Source organism: Cavia porcellus, unplaced genomic scaffold (genome assembly GCF_034190915.1).
Source record: "Cavia porcellus strain 051 isolate PalLab524CR breed Dunkin Hartley unplaced genomic scaffold, mCavPor4.1 scaffold_21, whole genome shotgun sequence".
In the NCBI taxonomy this organism is placed as follows: domain Eukaryota; kingdom Metazoa; phylum Chordata; class Mammalia; order Rodentia; family Caviidae; genus Cavia; species Cavia porcellus.
Genome location: NW_026947504.1, coordinates 38845293 through 38865249, shown reverse-complemented (window position 1 = coordinate 38865249; position 19957 = coordinate 38845293). Strand labels below are relative to the sequence as shown.

Sequence of the window (19957 nt, the reverse complement as noted above, 5' to 3'; positions counted from 1 at the left end):
AAAGTTCTTCATAAATCAAAACAGCCCAAAGGCAAATTCATGAGGAAAAACGTAGAATTGATTGCAACTCATTATATGAGCTTCTTAGCTTGTTAAAGGTGCTGTACTATTTATCTCCTCTGTCAGCGGCTCCCGCTTTACTGGCTTCTCCCTCTCTGCTAATACGCTGGCTCTGATGCTGTTCATTCTTAAAAACTGGGACTACCTTAGTTTCTGCCTGTTTCCCCTCTTCGTGTCTTCCCTCCTTCTTTTCTACTCTTCTCTTCTTTGGCAGGGGTGGGGGTGGGTGGGTGGATACTGGGGACTGAACGAGGGAACACTGAGTTACAGCCTCAGCTTTTAAAAACTGTTTTTGAAATAGGATCTTGCTGAATGCCCACATTGGCTTTCACCTTGCAATCCTCCTGCCTCAGCCTCCTTAGTAGCTGGGATCAGAGGGATGTGTGTGTGTGTGTGTGTGTGTGTGTGTGTGTGTGTGTGTGCGCGCGCGTGTATGTCTTATACTGTGCCTGGCTTGGTTCCCCTTTCTCAGCCACACCACTGAAATCTGGCTCCTGCTGCCACCTCTCCATGGAAACTATCAACACTTACCAATTAATTGCAAAACTCAGAGGGCCATTTTTAGACCTTATCACCTGGGATCTCTCTACTCCACCTCAGGCTGTGGAGTGCTTGTTCCTTTCTCTTAAGTTCTCTGACTGTTTGGGGATGCAGAACACTGGCTCCTGGGCATTTTCCTGAGAGCCCCTCCCTTCCTCTTGTCCCCTTCACCGAGTCTGCACAGCAGGGTGCTAAGCTCTCTTCTTTCACTCTGTGCTCTCTCCATTCCTGACCTCCTCTAGGCACTTGGCTCTCACGCTTTCTACTCTGCCACGAGTCCCAAGTGCTGGCCTCCTCCAGCTCTGGGCCTGTCTATACATGGGAAGGTGCGGCAGAGGCCGGCATTTAGTACCAGGGGCTGCATTCCTGACTCCTACCTTGCTTCCACTGGCCAGGCTTGGCTCTTTAGGTGGCCAGCAACATGTCCACCATTCTCACGCTGCCACGCCAATACTCTCTTCGGTGGCCTTGCCCAGCAGCTTTTGACTATGACTTACCCTCTCCATTCACACTGAGCTGTCCTGGTTCAGGCCCTTATCATTTATTATTTCCTCCTTGGCTTACCGTCATCATTTTTTAAGTGGTTTTCTCTCCCTGGACTGGAAATTCTCCAATCAACTCTACACTGCAGCCCATCTTTCCAAAGCACATGCTGATCTTCTCAACCCTTTTCTTATTCAGCAGTAGTTTTCAAAACCCCAGCAGCCTGCCTGGATGCCTTCTATTCACAGAGCTCAGAGAGGGAGGTTAAAGAGCACACATAAGAAACAGCTGGCCTACACAAGGCCTTCTGAGACTTGGCGTCTGCCTCTTTCTCTCTCTGTGACCATCGCTACCTTCCTCCATTCCCTGCATGCTATGACAGTCACCTTGACATCTCTGTACTATGCCCTATCCTAGGGTATCATGTAAAGGCAAACGATAGCCATCTGTTTGGACAGAATATCAGCTACTTGTCTGTTTTGCAAACTTCTTCTCTTTTAAACTACAGCTCTGACATCAGCTTCCCTGGGAAGTATTTCTCAGTAGTCTTGGCCAATCACTGGTTTCATCTCATGAATTTGAGTACCCTTTTTCTTTCTAAAATTTCACCTGGCACATTTTATCATAGTCAAGAATGCATATACATCTTTATTACTATTTTGAGCTTTTGACTGAAGAGGCTATGTTATTCACCTCTGTATTCCCAGAACCCAAGCAGTCCCTAGCACAGAAGTAGCACTCAAGTGGGCAAGTGGTGGCGTGTGAGCAGCAGAGAAAGGACCTCTCTAAGTTTTGGGGTCCAGACCTTGTAATATAGCAACATGAGGAAGAGAAGGAGAAGCAGGTGGTTCCCAGGGATACAGGAAGGATTTGAACTGAGACTTGAAGCCCATGGAGACAGATGATTCAGGAATTCAACAAAAATAAGAAAACCAGGGCTGGCAGCCCTGCCAGATGGGAAAAACACCACGGAAGCAATGCAGTCCCCACACCCCATGTGCTGGCAGAGACCCTACCGGGGACCACTGTGGAGAGATAGAAAGGAAGCAACGCGGCCCACAGGCCCGTCTCCCACACCCCCTTGCGGTGGAGGCCCTGTTGGCCGGGAGAACCAGCAAGGAAGCCACTTCCACTTCCACCCGCCCACATCTGTAAGCAACCAGATGCGACACAAGCTGAGATGATCAGAACTGAAATAGCGAAGCAACCTGACATGTATGTTGTTTGATTGACTTTGCAGGCCTGAGGCCAGTAGTCTGCTCAACTATTTAGAGAATATGCAATACAGTAAAGAATGTGGATTTCCTACTGTCTTGTCACTGTTTTGTTTTGTTCCATTTTACTGTTCTATTTTACTCTCTTAAAAAAAAAAAAGAAGTAGCACTCAAATCTTGATTAAGTGATTAAAAATAAATTTTAGTTTTCCACGAAAAGGGTTAATGTACTAAGTTGGCTTCTCTTGGTTCTCCTACTAGTGCAGTGATGTGACTGACTTAGCTTTCGCAAAAGTTATTCATTAAAATTGCTTGCAAAGATGTGCCAAAAATTACCGTCAACAATTTATACATGCAGCAACACATAAGCTATGAAACACCACTGCTATCACCACCTCTCAACAACTTGTAGTAATTAAATAAGTAGTTAGTGGTGTCATATTATATCGCCCATGTTTAATTTCTTAAAAAATTAACGTATATGTAAAAGTTTTCATTAATCTAAGCATGTCCGAATTTGTCACTTGTATGTTTGTGTCTACATTGATTTAGATAATCACTTTTTCTTTTTTTGAGAAAGAGTTTCATTATATAGTTCAGGCTAGACTTGAACTCATAGGTAGCCCAGGCTGGCCTAGAACTCACACTGATCCTCCTGCCTCAGCCTCCACAGTGCTGGGGTTACAGGCCTGTGCCATCCATGCCCAGCTTAAAAATCACATTTTGAAACATCTTTACTACATATTCTAGAATTTACTTCTACCTATAACTGGAGTTAGCTCACAGTAATTTTTTTCCTATACATTTAGCATCATTAATTTTGACTCTAAAATTACATTAACTATGGTAAATCTTTAAACTAAAAACTTATTAGAGTAAAAGACACATTCACATCAGTCCCCCTCAAGCCCCTCCCTGTAGTTCAAACACATTTGTCCCATCATTCCTGTCACTTTCTGGAGCCGCTCTGCAGTCCTTTTCTTTGTGAGTATGTGCACTGTCCTGGCTATCCTGATGTCCCGAATCTACTGAAAATATTCACCTTTCATGGCCATTTTGACTTTGGGGTTGCACAGTGGCAAAGGTTATGAATACAGAGACTGAGGGCAAACTGTGATGTTTTTATAGCCTGCCTTCTGGGTGATGGCACCTGGCAGCAGTGTTCACTGTGTTTTTATCGTATCTCATAAAGGTGCAAAGGATGACATCCAGAACTGCTTCAGAGAGTGGCAGGAATGATGGGATTGGGTGCCTGAAGTGACAGCAAGCATCCTGAGGGAGATTAATGACAATGTGTCGAAGACGTAAACACACTTCCTATTTTTGATCAGCCGTAGGTAGAATTAGGTTGTGTATCAATGCTGACTATTTCATGGTACCTGAGAAGAGTGGGAGAGTGAGCTCAGGGTACATCCGGGCCAGTTCACTGGACAACAGAGCTAGTGACACACTGTAGAGAGGCGGCAACGGGCCGTGCGTCCCATAGAGAATACTGCCAGGTCTTTGTTCGGAGACTTTCTTTGAGTAAACAAAAAGTTTTGCTTCAAGGATCTATTAAAATGTAGGAAAGACACACACAATGAAAAAAAAACATTAGTGAGTATCTCAGGTGCATTTATAGTTAATAAAAGTTATAAGAGTACTACTACTCTAAGGCCTATTTTAATACAGAATTAAATATGAAGCATCAGTTAATTAATATTATGTAACATTAATTAATTATAATTAATAACTACAGAACATTATAGAACTTTTGAAATCCACCCACAATACACAGAAACAATGCATTCAAAGAAATGCTTAACGATAGATATTTCCAGTGCCAGGAGTGATACGTGCCTGCATGAGCTGCATGGAGATTTCATAAATCTCTCTGTTGGTGTCAGAGGCCTTGAATAGAACAAGGTTTAACAATGTCACTATGTCAAAGGGATAGTTCCTAAAAAACAAACAGCATAGTTTATAGACAGCCTGGGTCATACTCTCAAAAGCTCACTACTTCTCAAAATTCTAAATAGCATATTAACCTCAGTCACTTACTAATGAATTCTCTTGTCCATTTGGCTATTTTTTAAAAAAGCTTCTTTTGTTATTAGATGAAGGAAAATGACTGTATTACGTGGAATATTGTGGTACCCAGATTAAAAAAAAACACAAAAATCGATCTCATGCAAACAGATTTAAATGGAAACCAAACACAAAAGGACAAAAGAGGATACATGTGTTAAATTTTTCAATAGCTCATTTAATTAGCATTTTTTGTGTGACCTATCTAAATTTATTAAGTACTAAATAATTATCCAGAACAATGTGCAAAGCCCTGATAATACGAAGTCACTAAGGCTGGCCGACAGTCTGGTTGGGGAGATAAACCGTCTGGAACGGGCGGTTCAGTGCCAGTGCATGTGCTGGTAGGAGCACCCGTGGCACATTACAGGGATGCTGACGGGTGACACCTACAGCAGACAGGACTTAGGAGAACTCTGCTGCACAGCCAACAAGGAAACTGAGCCTCGAAGCACCAGGAGACCTTATCATACCACGGGAGGGGTAGAGCAGAGTGTGTTGCAGGCAGAAGAAAAACACCTTGAAGAACTACAAGAATAAAACGGCAGAACACCTCCAGTAAAAGGGAAGAATCTGTGCACAGCAGACTGAAGGAGGGAATTAAACAGAGGAACAGAAAATGGGGCTAGGCTGGTTCGTAAGATCACCAACCAAAGAACTTCACCCTGATGCATGACTGCATTTCTCTTTTAAAAGGTTCATGTAACACCCAGGGCTGAAGGACTCACTGTGAAGATGGTTTACTCACAGGGTTGACAAACTGGTGGTTTTAGGTGCGTGAACAGAGTAAAATGCAGCAGTAATCTGCTTCCTTTCTTTCTCCCAATTGTTGTTCCTAACTTGTTTGCAGTAGAGACAACTTCCATCAGCAATTTGTCTTTTCTAAGTATTTAAATAAGTTTAAGCATCTAAATAATCCCTTCCCAATGCACAAAACTGTCAGTAAGAATGTGATTGTAATGGCTGGTTTGTTCTTTGGTTTGCTTTTTTTTTTTTTTTTAACTGGACTCCGAGGCTCGTTTTATTTCTAAAAGCAGCTCAGATTCCCCGGTATGAGTGCATCTTAAACAACAGTGCAGTAGATGCTGTGGGGTTCTCTTTTCAGAAATGAGGCATCTGATCTTTCAACTAAAGTGCCGGCAGCTGGTGTTCCTGAGCTGAGCACTCCGGCAAAATCACCTCTCTCCAAATGACTTGCCTAGGTCAAAGTCATACTGCTCCCTACCAGCATGGGGTAGCTCCTGGTTACTAACAGCCAGAGGTTCTTTTTTTCTTGCTCCCTACTTCTTTACCTTTCTCAAAGACACAGACCCTAAAGGGTATCTCTAGTAAATTTTCTATACTCAGAACAGGCTACCAACTCAGAATCTGTTTCCCAGGGAATGTAACCTCTAATATGCACAGATATTTAAGCCATTTTCAAAGTGTTACACGCACTAAGTTGCAACCATTTCTGTGAAAAAGATTCCTAGAAGATATTATAGAGGATAGAAGGGCACATTTAAAATTTCAGTAGATATTGATGAATTCTCCTCTAAATTAGCTCTACCTATTTGCACTCCCAAATGATTGCATCTCTCTGTGTGTGATATAAATAATTAAGATGTGTTATGTACATTTGCCAATTTCCACAACGAGAGTAGTCCTTATGTACTATGACCATGTACAATAAAAACTTTTAAAAACTAAAACACAAAGAGGTTCGAGGGAGCTGACACACACAGAAGGCAGGCTATGGGGGACGGACCCTCAGCAGATACCCACCCTGCAGGTGCCTTAACCTTGGACTTCCAGCCTCCAGAAATGTCAGCAATACATTTCTTGTTTACAAATTAAATGATTTCTTTTCTAGAACTGTTATTTTTATTTTTCTGGTGCTAGGGATTGTACATGCTTTGAACCTCCTCTGCCTGAGCTGCACTGCCAGTGTACTTTACTTCAAAGGTTCACGGAATAAGGCTGGTGTGTCTGCCGGCCGGTTGGAGATACCTGCACACAACAGCAGTGATGGGGAGGGGGTGGGGAGGGAATAACGATGCTAAATGACAGGTGGCATTCATGCTATGATGTTCTTTGTTCCAGGTACAGGTCAATGCCTTGACCTAAGTATGTTATTCAATCTTCATGAAAAACTTGAGACGCTGGAGAAGTACCTGTCTGAGTTTATACAGCAGTGGTGAAGTGTACAGTCTTAAATATGTCTAACTCCAAAGAATTTAACCTCTATCCACAGAGTTCTCAGCCTCCAGCCTGTGCAGAGTAGGGTCCAGAATTTTGATTTGGAATTCGCATGAGCTGCTGTATCTGAAGACAACCTTTCTGAATGTGAAACTGAAAGAAAAATCCCCCTAGGCCAAACAGAAGCAGAAATGCTTCACCAAGTGCTCTCTTCTGACACTGGGACTTACTATATGTTTACTTATAAGAGCACTGGAAAATATTTGTGGATCACGGGAGATTTAGAGGAAGGAAAGCCTCCCTCTGATACAGGGCCATAGTGCTGACCATGTAGTTAGGGCACGCAGAAAGTTGCTAAACACTGAGCTGTGGAATTCATATGGACAGCATTGATATAGAAAATGCAAGAAACCCAGGGAAAAAATTAGGATGATTTCAAGTGAGCAAAAGAGCACAAATAAAGCATCTAAGGAGAGGGGAAGGGAAGTACATAGAATTAAGATGTGTTAGGTACATGTACCAACTCCCCAGGTTGAATAATCATTAACACTGTAGACATGTACCAATAAAACTAAAAATAAGAAAAACAAAACTTCTACACCTAGATGTTTAAAATACATTTAGAAATGGAATTGTGTATGTCCAGTAGTAATTATTCAACATGGGTAATAAAAGGGTACAAAAGAAGAATGAAAAAATGATAACTAGGAAGGGAAGATTTGATGCAGACATTAAACAAGCTATGAAACTACAAAGACAGATTTTGAAAAACTTGGGAAAGGCCCACTGGCAACAGCTTGTAAAAGACTAAATGACAGCCATGGGGAGTGACTCAGATTTTTTGTAGAGGAGCAGGTTTTCCTACTTGATGGTGGGGACTACTTCTTAGGTGGCCCTGGAAATAACTCCTGAATATTAAGTGCTTCCCATGTCCAAGGACTTAAACCAAGAGATGGGTTTAATCTTTAGTCTACTACTGCTCTGATTTTATGAATAAGTATTTGCAGTAACTTGTTCCAGAGCAGAGCCAGATCAGAGGCAGAGGGAAGACCTGAACTCAAGATGGTGTTTCCAGAGTCCAGTTTTCCAAACTCTGGGTTCTGAAATGCCCTTGCTGTTGACGGCCCAATGAAGCCTTTCATCATTACTCGTGAAGGTGTACGATTTGCAGTCATGAATCATAAACTTTGTCTTTCTTGTTGTCAGAAGGATGTTATTCCCTTAAGAAATGGCTATTCTTAAGAGTTTAAGTTTTCTAGACTTCATTTAGATTAGGAAAGACTAGGAAATTAAGGCAAAACAAACACACAATGACAAAATATACCCATGAAAAATGAAATCCTCTCAAAATCAAAACTTTTATCCAGGTGTGGTGGTGCATGCCTATAATCCCAGCACTTGGGAGCACAGGGCAGGAGGACTGCTGCAAGTTCGAGACCAGCCTGAACTACAGTGTGACCTTATCACAAAAAACAAAGAAATCAAAACTTTGATCTAACAGGTACTTCTAGAATGTCTATTAAAACACTTTAAGATGATGTTGGAGGGTAAAAATAAAAACATGCAATTCTCAAGTATTTTAATACAAATGCAATTCTGGTGAGCCATGCAAATGACTGAAAACGCCTGAGTCACAACCATGGAAAGCCTTTTAGTGCTGCTCACAACCTCCTTATCTGTTCCAGAATGATCGCAATTTCAGTGGCGGGAAGGTTGAGAAGCCCACACTCAAACACCACCTGACAAGTAAGCTATTTTCCTTTCTTCTAAAGAGGTGCATTTCATAGCTTTAATCACATGTTCACACATATTTTATGAAAGATTCTTTAAAGTTAATATTGCCAGTTCTGCTGTCATGTTTGTCTTCACATCTCCTGGTCCTATTCCAGTCTCACTAGAATCTTGGCACAGCGTAGCCATATTATTTTGACTGGAGACCAGTAAGTTCACAGTAGTCACACATGCAAACGATAAGGAATCTAAAAGCAAGGGTGTAGAGAAATATTTTTCCTTATTATCACAGCTAATAAACAGGGAATTAATTTAGTAGTTATGCAAAGTATCCTTCTAAAACTCAAAGTAGATAATTGAAACTGATGATTATTTAAAATAATTCAATCTTTCAGGTATTTAAAATAGTCCTTAATAAGCAAATCTGCTGATAAACTGTCATAGTCCTCTAAAAATAAATCCAGCATAAAATTTCCATTGGAAAAGGAGGAGGTAATTATTTCGTGAGAGGGACTACTTGCTTTAGACATCTTATTATACATCTTGATAATAAAAAATTTAAAATAGTCTGCGTATGACTTTTTAGGAACATATTTCATAAAATAAGACAAATGCCTTATCTTAGTTACTTTCTGTAAGTAAACTTCGAAAAAAGGAAAATCTGAAAATATTAGAATTGTTTTTGGAAAAAACAGTAATGAAAACATTAATTAGACGAAGATTGCTTAAGCTGATCTGGAGGCCTGTCTAGACTACATAGGCTGAAAATCTGTGGAGAATGATCAAACTTAGCCAATGGCCGAAACTTTAAACACTGAACCTCGTGCTGAAAAATGGTCTACCAGACGAAAAGACATGTAGAGTTTTACGACTGGAGTAGTAATATTTTTTTTGTTACTAGAAATATCACTGAACTTGAGACTACATTGCTAACTTCGTTCAGCATTTATCTGTGTTTCTTAAGGAAAAATATCTATGTTTAGTCAGGCAAATGGAAAGGTATTTTATGAGATGGCATGCAATGAAATACATTAGATTACAATTGTTCACACCAAGTTTGCTGATAGCTGGTGAAAGGAAACATTTATTTGTGTCAAACATAGAGGTCCAAGTTGTAGATGCTAAGTATGTATATTTTAAAAAATTAACGGATCATACAAACAAAACTTTACATTTTGAATGTTGAATTACTTGAAAATAAAATAAAAACACTCTGGGGAAGATGTCTCTGACAATGTCATTTTAGTAGTGTCTTGTAGGTATATGTAATTTTTAGTAAAGCTTATATAGAAAAATAAAACCAGCTAGAAAATCAGTTTCAGTTACTATCATCTGTTATGACTTCTATGGAGATTAAAGTATAAGTAAAAATTCCATTACTAAGATTATGGATAGTGTAAGTTTAGATATGAAAAGTTATCCACTATCTTTATAAAAGTATAACAAATATTAAAGAGAAACATTTCTTTAAATAGTTTGCTCATTTTACATTTACTAAAAGTATATGTCATCTAAAATACTTATTAATTTAGATCCATAGAAGACTGGAATTTAAAATGATCTCTTATTCCCCTGATCCAGTAGCTCAAGGTAGCAACATAACACTTAATATGACACTTAATTAAAAAGAAAACTGATGTTTTGAGTTGTTTCATTTACAATCTCTCAAATTTCCTAATATATAAGGTAGGATTTCTGGGGATTAGCTTATGAGATTTGGAGAATCTTCATTAACCCCTTCATCTTAGCCATGCAATTATTTCTCTTGACAAACTGTGAGGTTAAGCACCATCCCTAAATGACTACATAACAAGAATTGTATTTTAAAAATTATAATCCTGGAGCTGGTGGTAAAACTCAGGGTAGAAATGTGTGCTAAGCATTCCTGAGTTCCTGGTTCTGCATTTACGCTACCACCACCACCACCACCAAAGTGTGATCTTCAGCATCTAGGGTGCCACATTTTTGAGGTTTTAAACAAAGGAGATTTGCACATTTTAAATGCTTCTTAGGTTTGATTTGGTCTAGGAGATGGCCAAAAGTCTTACAGTTCACAACTGCTGCAAACAGACTTAGGCATTCCTTTAATTGTTTTATACGTATCTTTTTCATCACTTTAAACTCTCATAGTTCACTATGAATTTCTGAGCAAGTCAAAAGAAAGATGCAACAATGGTCCAATGAGAAGAATTAATGCAACTGCTAACTTACAGCGAGCCTTTACTGCTGGGGCTGCACAGACCATTTTATACTCTCATCGGATTTACACAGTTCCGATAACTGCAAAACATTTAGCTCTCAATCATTCACATCAATGAAGAGCAACTTCAATTATACTTGCCACTGACTACTAATTAGAAAAATTCATACCTGCTGCCACACACAGTTGCTATGGCTTTGAAGCAGCCAGACGCAAGTTGGTAGGAACCTGTGTAACATCGGTCAATAGCCCAATTAAAAAGGTTTATTTGGTCAGGATTAAGTTCCAACAGCAAGACAACAACTTCACAGCCAAGCTGATGAACCTGAAAACCAGATCAAATCAATTATTCATTCATAGTGACAGAATGTTCTAGAGAAAGACACAAACCAAACTTAGCCAACGTAAACTGGGTAGAATGGAATTGGAATCCACGTAGTCACGTTCCTTAACATCTCAGCATGCACTTCCTCACAGGGCAGTGCTGCAAATGAAGATTCACACGTAGAAACTAAATTTGACTCTGTAAATGTTTTTTAGTGTACATTTTTTTGATTTTTTTTTAAAACTCTGAAAAGGTGGTAAAGACTTTATTGTCAATGTTTTTTGTATTGCTAAAAAATGCGTATTTAGTTAAAAAATAAAATATAGAACAATAGGTATGATTCATATAAATATATGAAGTGTTTTTTTAAAAAATCAGATAGAATATGGTTCTAAGGCTTGACTACAAAATACACGGTGAGACCCTTAGCTAGGAATCTTTCAAAAAAGTAATAGTCTTGGCAAAGTAAGTTCAAGAGATCTATTGTAAGAGGACTATAGTTGATACAGTGTATGCTACAAATGCTGAGACTGGGTGCTTAAGTGTTTTCACCTCAAAAATGATAATTCTATGAAGTAATACACTTTTTAGTTAGATTTTACCATTCCTCAATGTATATATTCTTTAAAACATTATGGTGTTCATGATAAATTCAGACAATTTTGCATGTCAATTATAAATAATTAAAAAAGAAATATAGTTTAAATACTCTTATTTTTCGTTTTGTCTTTTTGAGACTGAGTTTCATATGCAGTTCTAGCTGACAGTGAACTGAATTTGTATCCCAGGCTGACTTTGAACGCACAGTAACTCTCCTGCCTCAGCCTCCTGAGGACTAGGATTACAGGTGTGCACCACTGTGTGTGGTCTCAACACTCTTTTTTTTTTTTTTACCCTAAATTCATTTTATTTCAAGGGTAAAAAGAAAAACAAAAGAAGAAGAAGAAGAGGAAGAAGAAGAAGAAGGAGAAGGAGGAAGAGAAAGAGGAGGAGGAGAAGAAGAAGGAGAAGGAGGAGAAGGAGGAGGGGGAGAAGGAGGAGGAAGATGAGGAGGAGGAAGATGAGGAGGAGGAGGAAGAAGAAACTACATCAGAATTTCAAAACTTGTCAATCAGGGGGAAACAATGGTACACACTCTGTGCACTGTCATCCACATTCATTCACCCAGAGCACAAGACACCTGCATCCCATTGTCTGAACAATACCAGCACAGATTTTTCTCTTCAGTGAACTCGGAGACATCAGTAGTGTAACTGTCTTAACTATTTTTTTATATACATACACATACACACATACACATATGTATACACATACACACGTACTTATGTTTCCTTTCAGCTTCTCACACTAATGAAACAATGTGATGTTTACACATGTGTCAACAGACTCTTCTTAATCAGAGGCCTTCATATGAAATAAATATCATTCTGGAACAAATAATAGGCTAAATGATGGAAGAGTCCCAAAAGCTGCTGCCCAACACTGGACGATGAGTGGACATGCATGCTCCTCACAGGGAAGCCTGGCGCCTGCAGTCTGCGCGCTGCTCAGAAGGAGACATTCTCTTCCACTTTCCCGGAAGCTGTCCATCTTCTTGTCAGTTGCAGCCAGATTCAAAAGGAAAGATCTGACTGACTCATTTACTGACTTGGTTTGACCAGATAGGAAGTGATTTTTCAAATGGTCGGTCAAGCTATTCTAACCTAGTTTTTCTCTCTCACTTTACATAATTTGCAGCAGATTAAAGCTCATAATTTTCTTGAAAAGTAAATTTCACTAAAAAGTAAAGTTAGTTTACTTGCAACAAAATCAGCAGGTTCTGCTGTGCTTTAGAAACTTCATCTTGTGGAAACAGAATACACTAGATAGTAAGATATATGCTAAATTATTATGTGTGCTGCCAAAGTGAGCACAATATATATTATACATTACCTTACCTGAACACACTAGTGTGAGCGCAGCCAGGTCAGGAGAACATCACCGGCACCACGGAAGCGCCTTTGTGGCCTTATCACTGGCTCTACCCAGGAGCAATCAGTGCCTAATTTTTGTACCACTCATTAGGGCTGTTTTAAAGGTTTATGTATCTTATAATTCATACCTTTTCTTTTTCTTCTTTTTTATAATTTGTATCTTACGTGGCCTTCATTTGCATTTTCCCGATGCTGTGGACTGCCTCCTCCCTAATGTGTATGTTAAATCCTAATGCTGATGGCACTCAGAGATGAGTCCTTCGGGCAGTGATGAGGCCATGGGGGGCCCTCAGAGGATGACTAATAGAGGATCCCACTGTTAGTTCCACCAGGAGGGAACACAGCGAAAGTGGCTGCCTATGAACCAGAACTGTGAGAAACCAGTTTCTGTTCTTGAGCACCCATCAGTTTAGGGTATATTGTTACAGCTGCCCAGATGAATTCAGGTAGCTGAGCCAGTTAATTTTAATTGCCAACTTGACTGGATTAAGCAACCCCCGAAGAGGTGATTAGATTATGTGACAGATGCTTACATCATTGCTGACATGTTTTTCTTTCTACTCGATGCATTTAAATTTACAAATTTCAATCTAAGCAAGGCTTTTAGGTAGCATTTAATTATTCATCACACAAAAATACTTCCTGGTGTCCACTGTTACTTATCCTTTCACTCCCTGGTTATCTGGAAGTATATTTTTACATTATCTTTTAATTTTTATTTATTTATTTTTTGTATTTTTACCGGTACCAGGGATCGAACTCACGACCACAGGCTTGCAAGGCAGGCGCTTATGCCACTGAGCTAAATCCCCAGCTCCGCTCTCTTTATTTTTTATTACTGGTTTAATCTACTGTGAATACAGGACAGAACCTGTATCATTTCAATCTGAACTGTGTTGAGACTTCATTTGTAATCCCGTTTCCGTCAATTTTGGTAAACGTTACTGTGGTTTCATGTGGAACATCACAGGACAAAGTGAGTAACACATAAACTTACACTCCTATGGCTGATGCGGGAAGTGTGTTTTGAGTATTATTTACATATTTTAGTAACTCAAGCAACACGGAACCCAAGACAAAAGCACTGTATTTTTGTCTACTACTTACTCGTAAATCTTGACAAGCCAGAATGTTGTCCAGCCATTTATATAGGTAGCCATCTGGGGAAAGACCCACGTTATCAAACACAGGGCCACAACACAATACTGCCGACATTGCCTGATAAGAAGGACAAAATAAAACATGGAGATGAAGCCTGGAAAAATGTAATGTATACAACTAGCTTCTTAAAACCTAACACCCAAAATACAGATGATGATTGACCTTTACGAGACAGTTATTCTTCCAAGATTTTAAAGCATTTCTTTTTTTTTTTTTTTTGTCTTTTTCGTTTTTATCGGTACCAGGGATCGAACTCACGACTGCCTGCTTTCAAGGCAGGCGCTTATGCCGCTGAGCTAAATCCCCAACCCCATTTAAAGCATTTCTTAACAGACTCAATAAGAAACACCACTTTCAAAGTTTGCTTAAATAACATTTAAAAGCCCATAAATTTAGTCTTGTGGACTTGCAGTTTTATAACAAACTTTCATGATGAAAGAGTAACTAAAATGACATTTTACATTTTTTATCTTTTTTTCAATGATTTCAAATGAACTCTCATTAAAAGATTAATTCAGCTTTTAAGTTTTGCTCTCTGGCAAATATTTGATTAATGTGTTGAATTGACAAAATGTGAAAAAACCAAATAAATAATTATGATCCTTAAGCAGGTAAAGTAAATGAAGAATTTAAACTTTAGAATCTTTATGGGCGTTGGGGGCATGGGAAGAAGACAGATCCTGGCTAACTTGTCCTTGGTAGGTCTGATCTGCTGTCACACCGCCCTGAACTGGGCCTAGAAGAGCTGAAAGTCTCCTGAGTCTGCAGCTGTGGTGTACAGGACAGAGCGGACAACGCAGTGACTTTCCCAAAGGCCATCAGGCTGGAATGACCACACTTCTGCAAACTGAGAGCAGTCCTTGCTGATACGGAGGTTTGTATCTAGTACTCTCCTCTGATAGGAGGAGACCAACAAGCGAATGTAGCCCTTGGTCAATTTTGAATGTCAGGTGACTTTTTTGAGGGGTTTGGAAGTCAGTTGGCAAAGGAGCTACTTAAGGAGCAAACAAGCAAAACAATATGGCTCCCAGGAGAAATACTGGATGAAAAACTTTAGCACGAAAGTGTGAGCCTAACTTGAATATTTACATTTCTTATACGTATCTATTGATCTGTGTTTAAATAAGGATACTTTGAAATTTTAAGTCAATTTATGTATTCATATGTGTATGACCATTTCACATGCATTTAGATTTTATTGTATCATGTCACTTAGTTTAATCTCTTCTTTTTGTTGAGGAGTGTTGCTGGGGAGCAAACTCAGGGTTTCAGGCATGCTAGGCAAGGGCTCTATCACTCAATCCTCCAGCTGTTGATGTTATTTGTTTGTTTATTTTTTTGGTGGGTACTGGGAATCGAATTCAGGACCTTATGCTTTCCAGACAGGTACTGTGCCACTGAGCTATATCCCCAGCCTGTGTTTTTATTTTTAAGGCGTGGTTGCTGGTTTAAGGGACGAGACCACGCAGCTGACAACTGGCATTCAATGGAGAGAACCTCACCTACCTTTAAAGCACAATACTGGTATCTTGTAATCTGATGATTCCTGTCACTGTATCGATCCAGAGGAGTAAACATAATGCTGAAGGGCCCTGCCCACTGGCTAAACAGGATGAAGAGATGGTGCCGCAGGCTTTGCTGGGGGAAGAGAAATCTTCTGTGGTGCACTAGGGAGAAAAACACAGAGCTAGAGTCTACCAGACTGAGCAGTTTATATCATTACTCCATATGCCTATTATACTTCAGGGAAAGCAACAGTTTCCTCTAGTTTTTTTCTTTTTTCTTTTTTTGGTACCGGGGATCAAACTCACAGCTTTGCACTTGCAAGGCAGGTGCTTATGCTGCTGAGCTAAATCCCTGGCCCTAGTTTTCTTTTCTTTCTTTCCCTTTTTGGCAGGGGCAGGAAGATGCTGGGATTGAACCAAGGACCTTGTATATGCCAGGCAGGTGCTCTACCACTGAGCTACACCTCCAGTTTTCTTTAGGTAAAGAGACCTGACTTTCTTTTATGATACAGGACCTCACTACGCAGCCCAGGCTGGCCTTGAATTTATGGTGACCCTCCGCATCTGCCTCCAAAGTGCTCAGATTACAGGCATGTGCCACTCTGCCTGGCTGACACCAGACTTTTTAAACATAGGTTTCAATCTGATTTTTTTTCTACGTGTCTATTTTTCCTTTTCTCATGTTCTCATGCTACAGCCACTAGAACAACAGAAGTAGAGACTGAGTACAAGACCTACAGACCCTTTCCAGTGGATGCCCGGGAAAGAGTACTCCTCACGGGGCTGCTGCTCAGAGTAAGTTTTCCTGACTGCTGAGCCTATTGTTATGAAGAACGGTGGGATATGGTAGATTCCCCACTCCAAACAAATGTATTTTAACTGAAGAAGTCAACTCAAATCTTAATTTAGGTTCAGTAAACAAAAGAAGACTGGCAAGAAGGTTAACATCAAAATAATGAAAATAGAAACATTAATTGAGTTGTAGCTTTTTGTAATTGTACAATTACACAAAACACTTTGAATAATTTTTATGTCAAACTGACCAGCTATTTTGTTTCATATGCTTATATCGGGATGAAAGTGTTTTCCACCAGTGGTGAATTTATGGCACGTGTGTCACAGCGGGCATGTGAGTCACGTCACCCCAGCAGCCAAGCATCGGATGACAGCGCTTGCACTTTGCAATAAATAAGTGAGTTTTGGGTTGCAGTTTGGGCACCCTGTCGCTAAAAGGTTGCCTTCACTGTTTACTTGTTTACCCTTTGAAAAAGAATTCTCTCATAATTTTTAATAGAATGTAAAAAATTAAGCAGTATAGAATCTGACTCTGTGTGCTGATTTGGTGGAGTGAGAATATTACTAAAATTGCATGTTCACAGAAAGTACATAGACAATATGGAAAACTCAAGTCGGTGTGAATGTTTTCTCTGAATTACTTCCTTCTTGTGGAAATCACAAGTGCTCACTTTCTGGAAGGAACTAAAACCAAGAATAGAAATAATAGACACAAAATTAAACTTAATTCGTATCATTCCCTTTGCAACTCAACTGAGTTATGATCATGTGTTCTTAAGCATTTCCAAGTGGCTCAAAATAAATGAAAGAATTGCATCCTGTTCCTAGGCCATAAGGATGTAAGGGCAAAGCATAGTCACGAGGAGCACAAACTGTCCCAAGCATGGAAAGTAATGTGTAATGATGGATCACTGTACCTGGAACACACTGGATCAAGTTGGCCACCATGGCACTAAAATGTGCCCGGATATCTTTAAGGATTTCAACCTCTTTGTCATTTTCAGCTTCTAGAAGCATGCGGGTCAAGTCCATGTATTCTAAGAACAAAGCCCCCAGGGCTAAAGTATCACGTTCTAAGGCTCCATTTGTGCTGGAATCAAGGAAAATCAAACTTTTAGGCAATCTGTCTTTACGTCAGCATAGAAGATGCTTCAAGAAAAATAAAATTCACTGTCAGAATTCATACAGTAGGTTTGCTACTAACATATACATTGTAAATAACATATGAAAAAAAAGCAAGCTTTTTTCTTTTAAAAAAAACTCCTTTTGCGTTAATGTATTTGAAAGATGAAAGAGATGGAGAAAAAGACATAAAGCCCAGTTTGGTGCAGAGAGATCACCACAGCAGAATTTTGATCCTACCTGTCACTTATGACACCAGCGTCAGCCAGAAGTTCAAAAATGCGAAGTAGCTGTAGCCTTAACAAGTCTCGCCTTTCTCTGCGTTTCTTGTTCTGTGTAGGAAGAGGACAGACCACGTGTGGTCATGGGCAAAACAATGTGAACTCCGCTCTGGGAGACTGTATTACAGGAACACACAATCCGGTGTTCTCAGGTTTCTAAGTGGAGAGGACAGGTATTTCCCCTTCTTCCCAGTCCTACTGACAACGCTTCCCATTACAGGCTGCTTGGCTACTGATTTCTTATACAGAAACAGAAAACTTGAACACCAAATTTAAACTTTTAACTCAAACCTTTTGCAAAAGAATGTAATAAAATGTAACATGTATGTGACTGCTTCAGTTGTTCTGCACTGATAAGTGGTTAGGACGTAACATTTTTAAAACCAACCATATTTAATAAATAGTTGAATACCGAGAGTAATAAAATGACAAAAGTTAGAATATTAAGATTCACTGTTAAAGAAATGTTTGTGGTGATTATTTTCTTCAGCAGGAACTAGTGGATTTGATTTAAATTTATCCACTGTCCAAATAAACTAAATCTTAATTCTTTGAATTTAAAATTTTACCTCTGGTCTTCTTTCTAGTGCCTCTTTCATTAGTGGATGAAGTTCTTCAACTAATTCTCTGTGGAGGAAAAAGGTCTCATTTGAAATCCATTATTATTGACACCAAACTTGTCACCAAGTATAGCCATTCTATCCTGAATTACTTGCTTTTTTCACTTTGCTTTTTGCCATTAAAATCTTTTCCCATATCATGCACAGGTGCAAATTCTCTGTAATGAATCTGATCATTTTGTATATTTAAAATGTACCAACAAAATCTAATTAAAAAAGAATATCTTCCTTATCTGCTGCATATCCCAATTATATGAGGAAATGGAATCAAGTATTAGTCTATAATTTACATTACTAAGCTTAATTCCAGGATTATGCATACAATTTTGATTTACTACACACTTGTTAACTTAATTTTGATTTAATAATCTGGCGATCATTATTAAAAAAACCTTATATGAACAATTAAACTATTTTTAGTGCCTACTAAATTGAAAGCACATTTCTATCAGCTATGAAAATAAAATTGAGTTTCTGAACACATTTAGAGGAAGAGCTGGTACAATTACTATGGAATTACCTTTGATATTTGTGCTTGGGAGATTGATTTATAATGGAGTTTAAAAATAAGTTTATGGGGGCTGGGGATTTAGCTCAGCGGCATAAGCGCCTGCCTTGTAAGCAGGCAGTCGTGAGTTCGATCCCTGGTACCGATAAAAGGGAAAAAGACAAAAAAAAAAAAAAAAAAAAAAAAAGGTAAAATTGTGACATGTGGCTTGCTGGCAGACTAGGATTTAGGTATTTTTTGTATAATATATATCATGCTTAAAAATTGTACATTGTAGGATATTTGTGCTATTAAACATGATTCTGTGGGAAAATCCAAGGACAGGAGCATATCAACTCCAAGGCATTCTGTGCTGTAAGACAGGTGATCTGGATCTAGTTCTGATTTTCAAACTACAGATGCTAAATTTTTTTCTACAGAAAGAGAAAACTGAGGCAAGATTTAAATTTCCAGGCTCATGTGGTAGTCAGCTGAGTGTCTCCTGCCTCTAGGAATATCCAGAGGGCAAGTTATATAAAAAAGCCGTAGACTGTCTGAGAAGGATGTCAGGTAATTTCAAGGATTATTTTTTTCTTATGGTATGTCTATATGATGCTTATTCTCAACTAATAACCAGTAAAATGCTATTTGAATAACTCTCAGGTAGTAAGAATAGACAATTTTTTATGGATAAAAATCTGACTCTGTTGATAAATAATACAATTGATCTTTTTTAGCTATTTCTAAAATATCTCAATATTTACTTATTTATTGGTGCTGGGGTTTGAACTCATGACTTCATACTTGCCAGGTAGATGCTTATGCCATAGAGCTAAATCCCCGGCCTCTCAATATTTATTTTTCAAATAGTATTTCTCATAGATGTTTGGAATGCTTCCTATTCTATCTGCATAGAAATCTGAGAAGTGGGGAGGGAGGAGAAGAGGCAGTATGAAGAATTCAGGTGTGTTATTTACACTTATGAACTCATCATGATGAATATAACATTATGTATTGCACACATTTACTAATAAAGTTAAAAAAATTTAGGTAAATTTTAGTTTTTGTCCAGTAAAGCTTTTGTTGCTTAGCCGAAGGCATCAGAAGCAGCCTGCACCTTATATGATGTCTGTTTCAAAAGGCTTTGGCAGTGCCTCAGATGGAACTGTTACTTGGCTTCAGCTGTAAGATAAAGGAGGCCAGAAAGCCTGGTGT

The 19957-nt window shown here is 39.0% G+C and overlaps 1 protein-coding gene across 8 annotated transcripts in view; it reads right to left on the bottom strand.

Moving 5' to 3' along the window:
• Nucleotides 1-19957, bottom strand: part of Fry (FRY microtubule binding protein) — a 418719-nt gene that overhangs the window by 83438 nt on the left and 315324 nt on the right. For all 8 annotated transcript variants that reach the window (XM_063232589.1, XM_063232590.1, XM_063232585.1 and 5 more), the window contains 8 exons: nt 18205-18262; nt 17595-17686; nt 17150-17322; nt 15439-15599; nt 13879-13989; nt 10644-10798; nt 4137-4236; nt 3677-3848 (listed from right to left, as the gene is read on the bottom strand). In XM_063232589.1, coding sequence (XP_063088659.1) covers nt 3677-3848; nt 4137-4236; nt 10644-10798; nt 13879-13989; nt 15439-15599; nt 17150-17322; nt 17595-17686; nt 18205-18262 — 1022 coding nt within the window. The remainder of the gene's footprint in view (nt 1-3676; nt 3849-4136; nt 4237-10643; nt 10799-13878; nt 13990-15438; nt 15600-17149; nt 17323-17594; nt 17687-18204; nt 18263-19957) is intronic.